Source organism: Mytilus californianus, unplaced genomic scaffold, assembly GCF_021869535.1.
Source record: "Mytilus californianus isolate M0D057914Y unplaced genomic scaffold, xbMytCali1.0.p SCAF_6, whole genome shotgun sequence".
In the NCBI taxonomy this organism is placed as follows: Eukaryota; Metazoa; Mollusca; class Bivalvia; order Mytilida; family Mytilidae; genus Mytilus; species Mytilus californianus.
Genome location: NW_026262712.1, coordinates 82121041 through 82134770, shown reverse-complemented (window position 1 = coordinate 82134770; position 13730 = coordinate 82121041). Strand labels below are relative to the sequence as shown.

General features: G+C 32.2%; 1 protein-coding gene across 1 annotated transcript; it reads left to right on the top strand.

Moving 5' to 3' along the window:
- Positions 1-2692: 2692 nt before the first annotated feature.
- On the top strand, positions 2693-5931 carry LOC127706638 (ribonuclease kappa-A-like). The gene is made up of 2 exons (XM_052211292.1): positions 2693-2770; positions 5704-5931. The coding sequence occupies exons 1-2, from the start codon at positions 2693-2695 to the stop codon at positions 5929-5931; spliced, it is 306 nt and encodes a 101-aa protein (XP_052067252.1).
- The last annotated feature ends 7799 nt before the right edge of the window (positions 5932-13730 follow it).

The following is a 13730-nucleotide window of genomic DNA, read 5'->3' as shown; positions in this document are numbered from 1 at the left end:
TTGTTAGGTTCTAGCAAAGCTAAAGATTTACATATTTCAGTGTATTTTATCTATATCGTTAAAACATTTTGTTTTCTCTTAATTATCCAGATTATCTAGCTGTTGTTGCAATTCTTCCAATCGAGTCTTGAATCTATCTTTAAATTATTCAGATTATGAAAGTGAGAAAACTATGTAGACGAATCTATGGCAGAATATTTCTCTATTACTCCAAGTCATTTGTAAATTTCCAGTATTGTTGTGGGTTGTCTTTGTGTCATTTTCTTACTTATTCTGTACCAATCTATATTGTTTGTAATGGTACTATATGTTTGTTTCATGGCTTTCTTTTTATGGCATGTTCTAGTGTATAGCAACAAGTTTTATTAAACGGCCGTTTTTGTTACAGTATGTAGCAGTTCTAATTCTAATTTACAATGAGTATCAGACTTAGCAGGTATAAAATCTGAGGGTTATACAATATTTGGTCAAGGATACTTTCTTATACAGAACAACAAAAACCTATTATGCCAAATAAAGGTGCAAAAGAGATCACCCAGCACTCGACCATTTAGAACTCTCAGTTGATTTGATTTGAAGCCAACATAATTATCATATCAAACATAAATTTTAATTTCCATTCAATAAAACTGTATTTCGGCCGTAAATCGGACTGTGACATATAATATAGTCTTGTAGTCGATACAATTCCTTTTAAGTAATAAAACTTGTAACAAAATATACACTATAAATGGACATTTCAAGGAATTTTAATATTTATGTTCGTTCCGGACTGGATGAAGTGAGGACTATCTGCGCCCAACCAATCACATATTCCCATCCCAAGTACTATGCACCATTAGTAGATTGAACTTGACAATTTGTGTAACTTTTTTTCATCATTTAAATAATATATCCTTTGTATATTAAAATATCTTGTTTTATATAGCAAGGGACACATCAAACTTTTCTAAAAATTATCTCTGATTCAAACTAAAAGTTCTCTGAAACTGATATCAATATGTTTATTTTTGTTGTTGTTGACAACACATTAAAGCGTTATACTTGGTGAACGTGATTTTCAGCACGCAGTCGGTATTCATGTGCAACTGTGCTCCTCTTGCTGCTGACTTGTTCCTTTATTCGTATCAGGTTAAAACCATTTAACCTATAATAACAATCTTTAAATTGTATATTTGTTATATGTCCTATTTTGTAAATTGACATTTCAAAATATATCTATAACCAGCCATCAGTAATATTAATTTGTGAATGGCGAATGTCCTCTCAACAGCTGGGGTTCCATAAGAATTTAGTTCTTTTGGGGAATCAAGTGGTAGAGAACATCGGTTTGATTATTGTTTCTTATCTGTATCTAATCTTATAGTATCTGCACAAGTCGTCTCCTAATTAGAAAGAAAAATCAAACCGACAGATATTTTTTTGATGTTGACTAATCGTTCTATGATTTTGAAGACGCATAAGGATAGGGAATACAGAACATTTGCAGCGATTGAGCTTTTTTCAGGTTTTAACGTTAACAAAAGCATGAATTTTAACACTTTCCACCATAATGAACCACCAAAATGCAAAATTTTATTAAACAAATAATAGTAGAAAAATATGTACTATGGAATGAGTTCCCTGCATGTGTCGTTTGCTTAATATGATATGCAAATATTCAGTACAAACCGTGGTCGTGGTTTCGAATCCCATTTAACGTTTCTAGAAAAGGGGACCCAGCCGGAAAAAAACCAGCAACCGTTAATTAGATAAAAAAAACCAATTAGAGTCTTATCTTTATATGAATTTATTTCAGGTACAAATTAAAGCTTTTAATGGTATGCACAAATGCCCCCCCCCCCCCCCCCCGATGAAATAGATTATAGTATTAATGCTATCACTGGCGTATCATGTGAGATTGGGGAGGGGGACTATATGTTTATAGCCCCACGCCAAACTTTTTTGCAAACATTATTTTATTGAAAATATGAAATGAAAATCATTAGAGCTCAGGTTTATGAAAATAAGGAGATGTGGTATTTATATTGCCAATCGGAGACAACTATCCACTAGAGTTCAAATGAAGTGAATGCAAGCAATTGTTTGTTTATTATTAGTATAGTTGGATTTTTCGCTTGTCACTTTTAGTAATTTAACCCCTTTTTTGCAGTCTACTTTTACGCCACTGACGATATTATCATATGTCTCTGGGTATAAACGTTTATGTTTGTAAAGACTAAGATATAAGCTATAAACCGTAAACAACTCCGTTTAATGAAAATAACGAAGAGCTATCAAAGCGGAAAATAAAAGAAAAATCACTTATTTCTTTTTTCATACTTAGAAAAAAAAGATATTCTACCACGTTGAACAGTTGAGTTCCAGGGAGTAATATACTATTGTGAATATCTCTGTAACTGATCGAGATATGTCAATTAAAAGATCCGTTCCGTAATAGTGACATAACTACACCCGTCATAAGGTTTGAGTAGTATTATGAAACAAATTTTTCGAAGTAATTTTATTCGATTTCATCTAAATCATCATAGCATATATTGATCTTTACATTTTTTGTTCATTATGAATGTCAAAATCATTCAAAGAATATATCAAATATTTTTTATCATTAAAAGAAATAAATATATATTGATTTGCATGTGGATCATCACGCCCATCAAAATCATATGATAATCGACAAACTTTCTTGAAAATGGTTTCGTGTCCAATTTGTGGACCAAAGCTGTCCATTTGTTGTACAGTACTTAGTATTTGGGGTGTTGTGATGTTGGTAAGTATTTGGGTAAAATCATTGCTAATCAAAATAGATAAAAATAATGTAAACTTGGTTAAACGGATATCTGGATAATCTTCTTGTCAGACTGCCATATATATCTTCCTTAACTCAACTGTCAGTAGACTGTCCATTTCATTGACCAAACAACCCATTTTTGCGTTATCCATCTATCCTTCAGCTTAATAGTCAGAACAAAATCCCAATCCTGATCTTTAGGTTCAAACTTGACACCACTTTTGTTACGATCAATGGATGTTTACACTTTTTCATAAAATTGAGAATGGAAATGGGGAATGTGTCAAAGAGACAACAACCCGACCATAGAGCAGACAACAGCCGAAGGCCACCAATGGGTCTTCAATGTAGCGAGAAACTCCTGCACCCGAAGGCGTCCTTCAGCTGGCCCCTAAATAAATATGTATACTAGTTCAGTGATAATGGACGTCATACTAAACTCCAAATTATACACAGGAAACTAAAATTAAAAATGATACAAGACTAACAAAGGCTAGAGGCTCCTTACTTGGGACAGGCGCAAAAATGAGGCGGGGTTAAACATGTTTTATGAGATCTCAACCCTCCCCTATCATGCCTATACCTCTAGCCAATGTAGAAAAAACAAACGCACAACAGTACGTACAGTAAAACTCAGTATAAGAGAAGTCTGAGTCCGATGTCAGAATAGGAAACAAAAGAAAATAAACAAAGTGACAATAATACATAAATAACAACATCATAGTCTGTTTCTACTAGATATTTCTCGAAGTACTTCTGTATAATTTTTTTTGCACATGATTAAGATTTCTGGGCTTTTTGAATCTTGAAATCAATGCTTTTTAGCGGACTATACGATATGCATTTTTTCTCATTGTTGAAGGCAGTACGAATCCGGGTCCATTCGCCCATAATCACATTCGCTCCCATTCACATTCACCCCCTTTCACATTTGCACCCCACACGTTCGCACCCTTGGTCCGTTCGCACCCTTTTTATAGGTTTGTAGGGTGCGAATGTGTATTGGGAGCGAATGCAACAGCATAGTGTATTGCACAAAAGCAAAAAAAAAAAGGGGGGTAAATTTTTTTTTTTTTTATGGGGGGAGGGAGTCAATTCACACCAGCAAAAAATTGAATATAAATTCAAATCATATAACCAATTCTAAGTTCTTTGACTACAGTTATTCTGTGTCAGAAACCTTTTATGTGTCAAATATTTAATTACAATCCAAATTCAGACCTGTATCAAGCGCGAATATTGTGTCCATTTTTTGCCCCAACTGTTCAGGGTTGGACCTCTGCGGTCTTAACCAGCTGCGCTCAGCGAAGCAATTTATTAAAGTGTTAATGCAATGTACAAAAACATTTAAAGGTCATTAAATTAATTGTTTGTATCAACTTTTCTCTTAAAACCTTCAAAATCAGACAAGGCCACAACCAACATGACCTAAGTTGTTTTCAACATGTTCGATATATATGCACGATTTGAATATTTGATAATGCAATGTCCAAAGGCAGAAATCACCATGATCATTGAATGGGATTTACATGTATTTTACTATTTTGAAGATAAGTCTACTTTATCATGTAAATCATTTATAGACACTGAACACACCTAAATATTGCTGGCAGTCCCAAAATAATTGTAGTAACATTATAAACTTAATTCCTTAACCATTTGACCATGTTAACAAAAAATGTTATTTTTGGTATTTCTGGAAATACATGCAAGTCGGTCACCAGTTCCTGCAATTATTATGGGAGGACCATAGTTAGTCATTGTATCATTTTCATGATTTTAAATTGTAGTTGAATGCAATCACCATACTTCTGAAGTCCTTCAAAATTATGTTACAAGTACATGTACAAGGCAAATTTTATGAATATGCTCAGAATAAAATGACAAAATGATGTACAAGAAGTATTTATGTGTATACATGTAACCATACTTGTGCAGAAATTCTTTTATTGAAAATGACAGAAGTGAATTTCTTTGTTCTAAAAATAGCTATTAAAGGCTATATATTAAAATTGGAGTTATCTCCATTTGTATATAATTATAATATTATTGTGTACACATGGTACATTCCAATTTCCAACTGATTTTATTTATTTAGAAAGAGTCACATATATATATATGCATGTGTTTTGGAGTTTAGTATGACATCCATTTTCACTGAACTAGTACACGTTTTTGTTTAGGGGCTATAGCTAACTGAAGACTGCCTCTGGGTGCAGGATTTTCTCGCTGTGTTGAAGACCCATTGGTGGCCTTCGGCTGTTTACTGCTCTTTGGTCAGGTTGTTGTCTTTTTTAAAAATTCCCCATTTCCATTCTCAATTTTATTACATGTTTAGCTATATTTTTAGACACATTCAAAACAACCCATCAAACGAATTGGTGTTCTACTTCTGGCTTATTGACAATTATAATATAACAATTGTAGCCTTTGTGTGAGGTTGATACGAGGATATATCGACCTTGGACTTCGTCCCTAGTCAATATACTTCTTTCAGGTCGATATATCCTCGTATCGACCTCATACGAAGGCTATATTTGTAGAATATTTGAACCAACTACAATTGTATATATTTGGACAAAATAATATATCTCTAATTCCAAATATTGCCTTACACTGCTAATTCACTCCAATCTTTAACCTTAAGTGCTTTGGTTGATTCTGTTAAGGAATCATGTGACAGGTGTTGATCAATAACTTGGTGAATTTTGTTAATACATTCACCACTTGTTAAGATATTGTACACTTTTCATTGGTTGAACATGAGCCATGAAGTATAGTGGTTTTAATTTAGATGTCTAATTTGGATGAATGTATGCTTTGGGGTCTCTTTCTCATAGAGACATTATTCCATTATAATCTCCTTTTCATTGTATTGAATTATTAGTCATTTTGCGTGTTTATACTTTCAGGCCTTGTTAGGTGTATTCTTCAGAATACACAGTCCTGCATTGTTTGAAGACATTCCATTAACAGAAGAAGACTGGGAACACCATAACCACACACAATCATATCTACATGAGAAATATGAACAAGCTGGGCTCAACTGTTTTATAGCTGCAGGGATATATGTCCTCTTCTTTTTCTTTTCCTGTTTTCAACAAAGAATGAATGCTAGATCTAGTAATATAATTAATTAAAAATATGAATCTTGATAAGCAATTGGATGGATCTTTATAATGGACACCAAGAAACTAGTATAAGAAAGGATCAAATGAAAATATATGATGAATAATTTGATGCTGGACATGTATCATTGAAATTACATTGTCATAAGTAATTATACCATTTACATGTACATTGTAGTTGTAAAAAAATACACATTTTGTAACCTTCTTAGCATTGTAAAATCCTATTAATCTTTACACAGAAATTCATTATATATGTTTATCATATTTAAAAGTGAATAATATTCGTGATATTTTTTTTATTCTGTTCTCTTAAAAAATCATACTTTCAGAATTTCCTCCTATAACTTTACCATGTTTACATGATTAAAAATTGACTGCATTGCAAAGTCATAAATTAAAACTTTGTAATGTTGAAAGATCTGTATATTGATGCTTACTGTTCAAGGTCATAAACATGATAAAGTGACCTTTAGATGTTCATGATTTGGTAGTCTGATAATTATATTGATTTACCGACTGTGTCCTATTCCCTATCTTGACATTTTATCTGAGTCTAGATTCACAAGATGGTAATGCATGTAGAGCAGGAAATGCTCCCCCTGTAGACTCTCAAAGTCTTGCTATGTTTGGGGTTCAATCAAATACCCCCTTTTTTGTTTTGATTCGTATTTATTTTCAAAATAAATAAATGACATTTGAACATCAGTAAATGTCCTGTTTCCTTTTATTTTGTTTTTTTTGTTGTTGGTTTACCATCTCATTCAACTATACCCAATTCTCTTCATGTTCATACATGTATCTCCAGAACTAGAATGATACATGAAAATAGCAAAACATACATTTGGGAGAATATTCTAGGATATTTATTTTAGATAAAAAATGATCTTTACAAATTAAAGCTGATAATTTTGATTGATATATTTAAAAAAAAACATATACATGACTTCTATATAATGAATTATGAATAGGAAAAGATTGGAGTGAATATGCATAAGATAAAATACATGATGTACTACAAAATAACTAATTTATAAAACAAGCAGAGCTTTTATAAGTGTTCTCCATCTTGATACTTTCATGAAGTTGTATATAGTCAAAAGTTAATGTGTTGATTTATGTAGAAATATATTTTGTATGTGAGAGTGTTTATGTTGTATGTAAAAGGTATAGATAGGTAAACTTATTAGGGAAATCCAAATATAAGATAAACAGATTTTTTAAAAACATGATAACTGTTAGTCATTAGATGAGTGAGATAATATTATGTCTGAAACATTCCATATTTTTTTTTGTGTAACCATGATAACATTTGATTCTCAATAATGACAAGTTTGCAAAAAAAAGGATATTTTTTGAATTTGTAAAAATCTTATCTATGCATGCAAATATATAATAAATAGCATTATAAACTTAAATAGACAACACAAAGTGTACAACAAGACCAACTAATTGGCTGTTTCAGAGTTTAGAGAATTAAAGGTAGTTTTATTTTTTGTACACCAAAATGAAAACAGTGTTATGCTATTAGTTGGAAATTGTTTAGGATGTAGTTCATGAAACACAACATTGTTGCATGGTGTACACCATTGGGAATGATAACCAGAATTTATTTGATTCCAAATCTTTAAGATCTAATTATTTAAAAGTCAAGCTTTGAAAAATAAAACTGTTAAGGTTCAGCAATGAGAACTTTTTAAGCCTTGACATCTGTTTGAAAGACAGCGACAGAATACTTCAGAATATGAACATGATGAATTCATACTAAGTAGGAAGTCACCATCAACTATTCTGTATTATTCAAAATTTCAACACAGTTTTCCATTCTTTAGTATATTAAACTAAAATGCACTGAACTCCTTGGTCAACCTTGGTCATTGTTAGGAAAATATAGATTATTTATACAGTTGTATAATATTCAGATTTTAGTTGTTGTATGAATCCGTATACTTGATGTATAGACATGATCAGCTAGAATAAAGAATGAATGATAATGTATAAAAGCTAATTTTATTAAAGTCAAAAGATGTAGGTTTTCACTCCTTGTCCCTGAACATTTTTTGGGAGAGCAAATTCTGTAACACTATGTAAAAATAAGAAGATGTGGTATGATTGCCAATGAGACAACTCTCCACCAAAGATCAAATGATGTAGCAACTATAGGCCACCTTACAACCTTCAACAATGAGCAAAACCCATACCTCATAGCCAGCTATAAAAGGCCCTGAAATGATATAGTGAAACAATTCAAACGAGAAAACTAATGGCCTGATCTATATACAAAATGTAACAAAAACTTTGGTTTTTGACTAATTTTGGCATAGTTCTCTGTTGTTATGAAAACTGAAATTTACATAGAAAAACTGTTTAAAACAAAAATAATCATCAAGGCAAAATTTATAAATACATGTAAGTCACATGACCAAAACAGCAAATTACCATTTATTGAAGTAATTGCAGTAATAGAAAATTTTTGAACCTATTATTTTTTTTGGTCAAGTATCTTCAAATCTTAAACTTCTGAACAAAACAAAACCAACCTTAAACCAAAAATAGTTCAATGGCTTTGCCTACACTTGAGCACTCAAAAAGCTGAATATTCGAAAAGGCGAAAAATAAATATCTACATGGCATGTTTTTACTAGGTGAGCCTTTCAGGCTACTATGAGCCTCTTGTTACAGTATCATTATTCACAAAATTTGAAAGTTTTGTAATTGCCCTTATTTTTGTCTCGCCTTGACAGAGTCAAAAAGCAAGACTTAGGAATGCAGTTTATGGTGGTGGCAGCGTCATCAACAATTTGTTAAAATTTGTGTTTAGGTCAGTTTAGGGAGAACCACTTATGGTAAATCAATGATATTTGGTATGCAGTTGTATAAGCATTGGCACATCTAAATGTCATGGAGATTATTTGTCCCAGCCCTGCAGTCATGGTCTATTGACTTTGAATACTTTACATGTTAAAGGTTGTGTTTAGTTCAGTTTTTAAAGAAACCAATAATGATAAGTCAGTTATATTTGGTATGCAGCTGTACAAGTTTTGGCACATCTCATTTCAATGGGGATTATTTGCATGGCCCTGTAATCTAAGTCATGGTCTTTGAAACTTTAGCATAGTTTACATGTTAAAGTTTGTGATTAGATCAGTTTAAGGGGAGCTGACTTATCATAAATCAATGATATTTGGTATGCAGTTGTATAAGCTTTGGAATATCTTATTTCCACAGAAACTATTTGGCACTGTACCTTCAGTCATGATTCATTTACTTTCAATTGAATATTTTGCATATTTTAAAGTTCAAAGTATTGCTGTTTTAATTTCGACATATGCATTTTTCTATAAAAATTACATACAGGCAAGAGATATCTGTGTTTCCACAGTTTATTTTTCTTAATAGACGAAAAATGATCAAAAGACAAACAACAGTATATAAAATAAAACAAAACAAAAGACTGAGAAACACGAACTCCACCAAAAACCGGGGGTGAACTCGGGTCCCCTGGAAGAGTAAGCAGATCCTGCTCCAAATGTGGCACCCGTTGTGTTGCTTACATAAGCACAAACTCACAAACTCGGTGATAAGTCTAATTCGGTCGATCACATTCGAGGAAAAGAGGACTTGATTGTGGTTTCGACAATTGGGACATATCCGTCGTCACCTGTGAAACAGATATTCCGTAACGGAACTTCAAATTATCTTCTGGCACTGCACACACAAACAAAGTATCTTCCTGGAATGTTTATGAGGTTTCTTTACGTAATCTATTTAGTATTACAACCGCCAGTATTAGAGGGTAGGACGGAATTATTTTATATCAGCAGAATAATAACTTTGAAATTGCTGTCAGAAATATCTGGGACTATTATACTAACTATAATAATAGTCCCAGGAAATATCGAGCATTTTTGACACGATATACAATATCATTGTTTTACTTTTTATTGTGTGTTAGTTGTCTTCTATATCAGTATTTTCCTTTTCTGAACTCATTTTTATTGAGTTTTTTCCGTGTACATATAGTTATTCCACTAATTGATGTTTATAATCGCATTTGTCTCAAGTCAGGAACATTTTCAGTTGTTGTCTTTTGTCATGTGGTTTTATTATTCCAAATTGAGACTGCGTGTCATAAAAACATACTTTAATCTCAGAAAGAAATGTGTTACTGGCAAAAAAAAAAAAGAAACAACAAAAAACCCCAAGATCATCACTATCTCCTGATATTAATCCTATTTGAACGGATAATGAAAACAAGGTAAAGCCGGAATTAACATTTAAATGTCAGACAAAATACATCAATCATTTGAGAGTCTGAAAAATGTTCACATAAAATTATTTTGCGATCAGAGAATGTCAGGATAAAAAAAATGTGCAAAAAATATCTTCCGACACTAGTTGATGTTTTGTCTTGCAAATGATCTATTTATGTTTTCATTTTATTGTTTAAAAAATTGACATTCAATTTTCTGCTGTTCATTGTATTTTCAACTTAGCCTTTAGCATGATAAGATTAAAATACGAAATTTGACGTCAACATCTATATATAAAAAAGATACAGTTAGAAAGAGACAGGAATATTTATGACTGCAACATAGAGATACGGACGAGATTATATATAGACGAAAGCTCCAATTGTCATTTTTAAACATTTAGCCAAAAGTGAATGTAACAATAAACTTGTTTATAAGAAGGGACACTATATATATATATATATATCTATTTATTAACTATTTATTATCATTTTATTGACCAAATTGATCTGGGATCATCATAATTAATTTCTAAAGTAAACATAGTCATAGAAAACAATGATGTCTCTTTAATCTTCTTTCATATACATGATGTTTAGAGCCTTGTATATTTTGAGTTCGTCGTCATACAGATTAAATAAGTTTTGTCCAGTTTTCGTCTTCTTCAAACTTGTAATTTTGTTATCAGCTTAGGTTAGTAAATATCTATACATATGTAGGACTCTAAAGTGCGATGGGGACGCTCAAACTCCGAAACAGTGGTGACATCTGGCTACGCTTCTTTGTAGAGAACGGGAAGTATGACCCGAACGATAACGCTGTATGGAGTTTGGGGGACGCTAAAACGCTATGGTCTACGCTAAAGTGCGATGATCTGATACGCTAAAGTACAATGGTCTGTGTTATTAAATGGAACACGCTAAAGTCCGATGGCTCAATACGTTAAAGTGCGTTTTCCCGACAACAATGGAAATCAACAAAAATGAAAAAGCGGATTACCTTAATAGTGACGATGTGTATGAAACACTTTGAAAACCATATTTTTCAGTAGTTCGGTAAAATTAATTGATAAAGTAATATAAACTTATTGTTGCTTGTTGAACGTACAGTGGCAAATAGCCCATGCATATACTGGACTTCAATCTTCAATCTTTGTCGTGATGACAGGGTAAACTCTCTTGTAAATCCTCTCTTGTAAAATTATAATCACTAATGTAGTTTCTCCTTTGTACTTTGATATTGTAGGTGGTGCTTTTAAAAAATATTAAAGAAAAAATGTACTAAGAAAAAAAAAAAAAAAAAAGAAAAAAAATGGTTAATCAGGTTATTGAAATGACATGAAAAATAAAAAAAAAAAAAATGTATTAAATTATCCACTAAAACGGTTTGTTTCCTCTATGTACTCCGCTGAGTGATATTTTCTGCATTTGGCAAATTGATTGTTAATAAATTGTATAAATCTGTTGGAATATGTCCTGTTGTGAAGTAGATTTGATGAAATAATTTGTCTCTAGCATCTGAATACAGATCACATTCAAAAAGGTAGTGTTGTACATTTTCTTTTTGTTTGCAGTGATCACAGGTTTCAGAGTTGATGTGCTGGTTTATTGTTAATTGGTATGCATTTAATTTGGAATAACCTGTTCGTAAACTGTTGATTATGTTGTACATTTTTTTTGACGGGAAGTCTTTTTTTACTCTTATTTTTAACTTTAGGATGAAATCTGAAATAATGACGTCCAGCATTGCTGTTTTCCCATCTGCGTTGCCATTTTTTTGTAACGGAATTTCTAGCTGCCTTTTTTACATCTTGTTTTGGAAATACTATGTCAGAAACTGCTAGTGTTTCAGCTTCTTTAGCAGCTTCAGGACGATCATACGCATGATCATTTGATCATTTATTCTAAAATAATTTTAGTATTTCTACTGTTCATGTTAAGGTTACAAAATATAGTTTAACTCTAGAGGAAAAGGAGATTCTGGAGATGGCTCACTTGGATGTTGAGGAATTAAATTCGTCCAATTTTAATTTAGCAGCTTCTTCTATGTTTGTAATCAGATGTTATGAACTTGCGTGAAATAAAGTCTTCTTTTTACTTTCTAATGGAATCATTCTATGAAACATTTTTTTTTCAATATGGTTTGTTATTTTTGTTAAAAATATGGATATACGTCAACTAGACAGTAACCTAACGACCAGATAGACCAAATGTCATTAATGTAAGCAACTATAGGTTACCGCATGGCCTTTAACGCGGAGCATTTGTAGGCACCGTAGAGTATTCTAACTTGAACGTATATACTAGCAACTGCAATGTACCCATTACACTTTTTTGACAACTATCGTACTTTGAATAAAAAAATGAGACACATATAAACCCAAGACCAAATGTCGTTGATATATGCAACTAATAACTATGGCCTTTAACGTGGAGCCTTAGCCTACGCCGCATAGCAATCTATATATTATATATACATAGGGCCACATAATGTCCATTGTAAAACAAATAAGAAGAGAAAGACAACGGCTTGATTAATAAACATAACAATAAACGAAAAACTACATTAATAGGAACACAGAAACAAACGAAAACCATTGCATGAACCCCATTCATGTTACACCATCTCACTTTAGCGTGCTATACTATCGCACTTTAGCGTGTCATACCATCGCACTTTAGCGTTTGACACCAGTCCATCGCATTTTAGCGTTTGACACCATCGCACTTTAGCATATACCATCGCACTTTAGCGTGACTATCGCACTTTAGAGTACCATCGCACATTAGAGTCCTACACATATATGTATAAAAATATTCAGACGTCTGGCTCGGGCCAGGCTAATAAAATGGTTGGAATAATCATATACAATTTGTGAGCGGTCCATCCACGCCTTAACTTTTGACAGTGCTATAACACCATTACCGCGCAACACATAATCAAAATTAACCGAGAACTCGCCAGATTAGGTTAAGAACAAAAATGCTTTATGAATATCGAGGGTTTACTTTCAGTTACTGAAATATAGTACAAATGCTTTTGTTTCACTGCAAAACAGATGTTATTACACACAAGGAAACCCCACAAACAAACAAACAAACAATCAAAAAAACAAACGAAACGAATTCGAAGTTACCAGTTACCAGTAATTTTTTAATCAACTTCTACAATTTATCTTTTGAATTGTCTTTCTTTGTAGTTGACAGATCGATTATTCAGTCATTTACATACAAGTCATGTATTCCATCACCGAACTAAGGTGTCTCTGTTCTGTATTTGAATATTTAATTAATCCTGTTTGAAGTGTAAATTTTCAATATACATAGAGCATGTAGAGGTAATTAAATAGTGGTTATTTTATCAATATAGCCAATGACAACATGTGTCAATCATCTCGAAAGTAGGCACACTTTCTTTCAATCAACTATTCAAAGCAAAATTCTTAATTGTTTCAATTTCTGAACACCACAATATATCGCCATTGACGCCTCAATTATTTATAAAACGTGAATTTTTGAAATTTTGAGAACATATACTAGTAATCTAACGAGGATTAGA

Bases quoted from the DNA above. Each gene is read 5' to 3' on its own strand.
- LOC127706638 (XM_052211292.1), top strand. From the start codon at position 2,693: ATGGTTTCGTGTCCAATTTGTGGACCAAAGCTGTCCATTTGTTGTACA. The intron at 2,771-5,703 runs GTAAGTATTTGG...TTATACTTTCAG, and splicing joins TTTGGGGTGTTGTGATGTTG to GCCTTGTTAGGTGTATTCTT.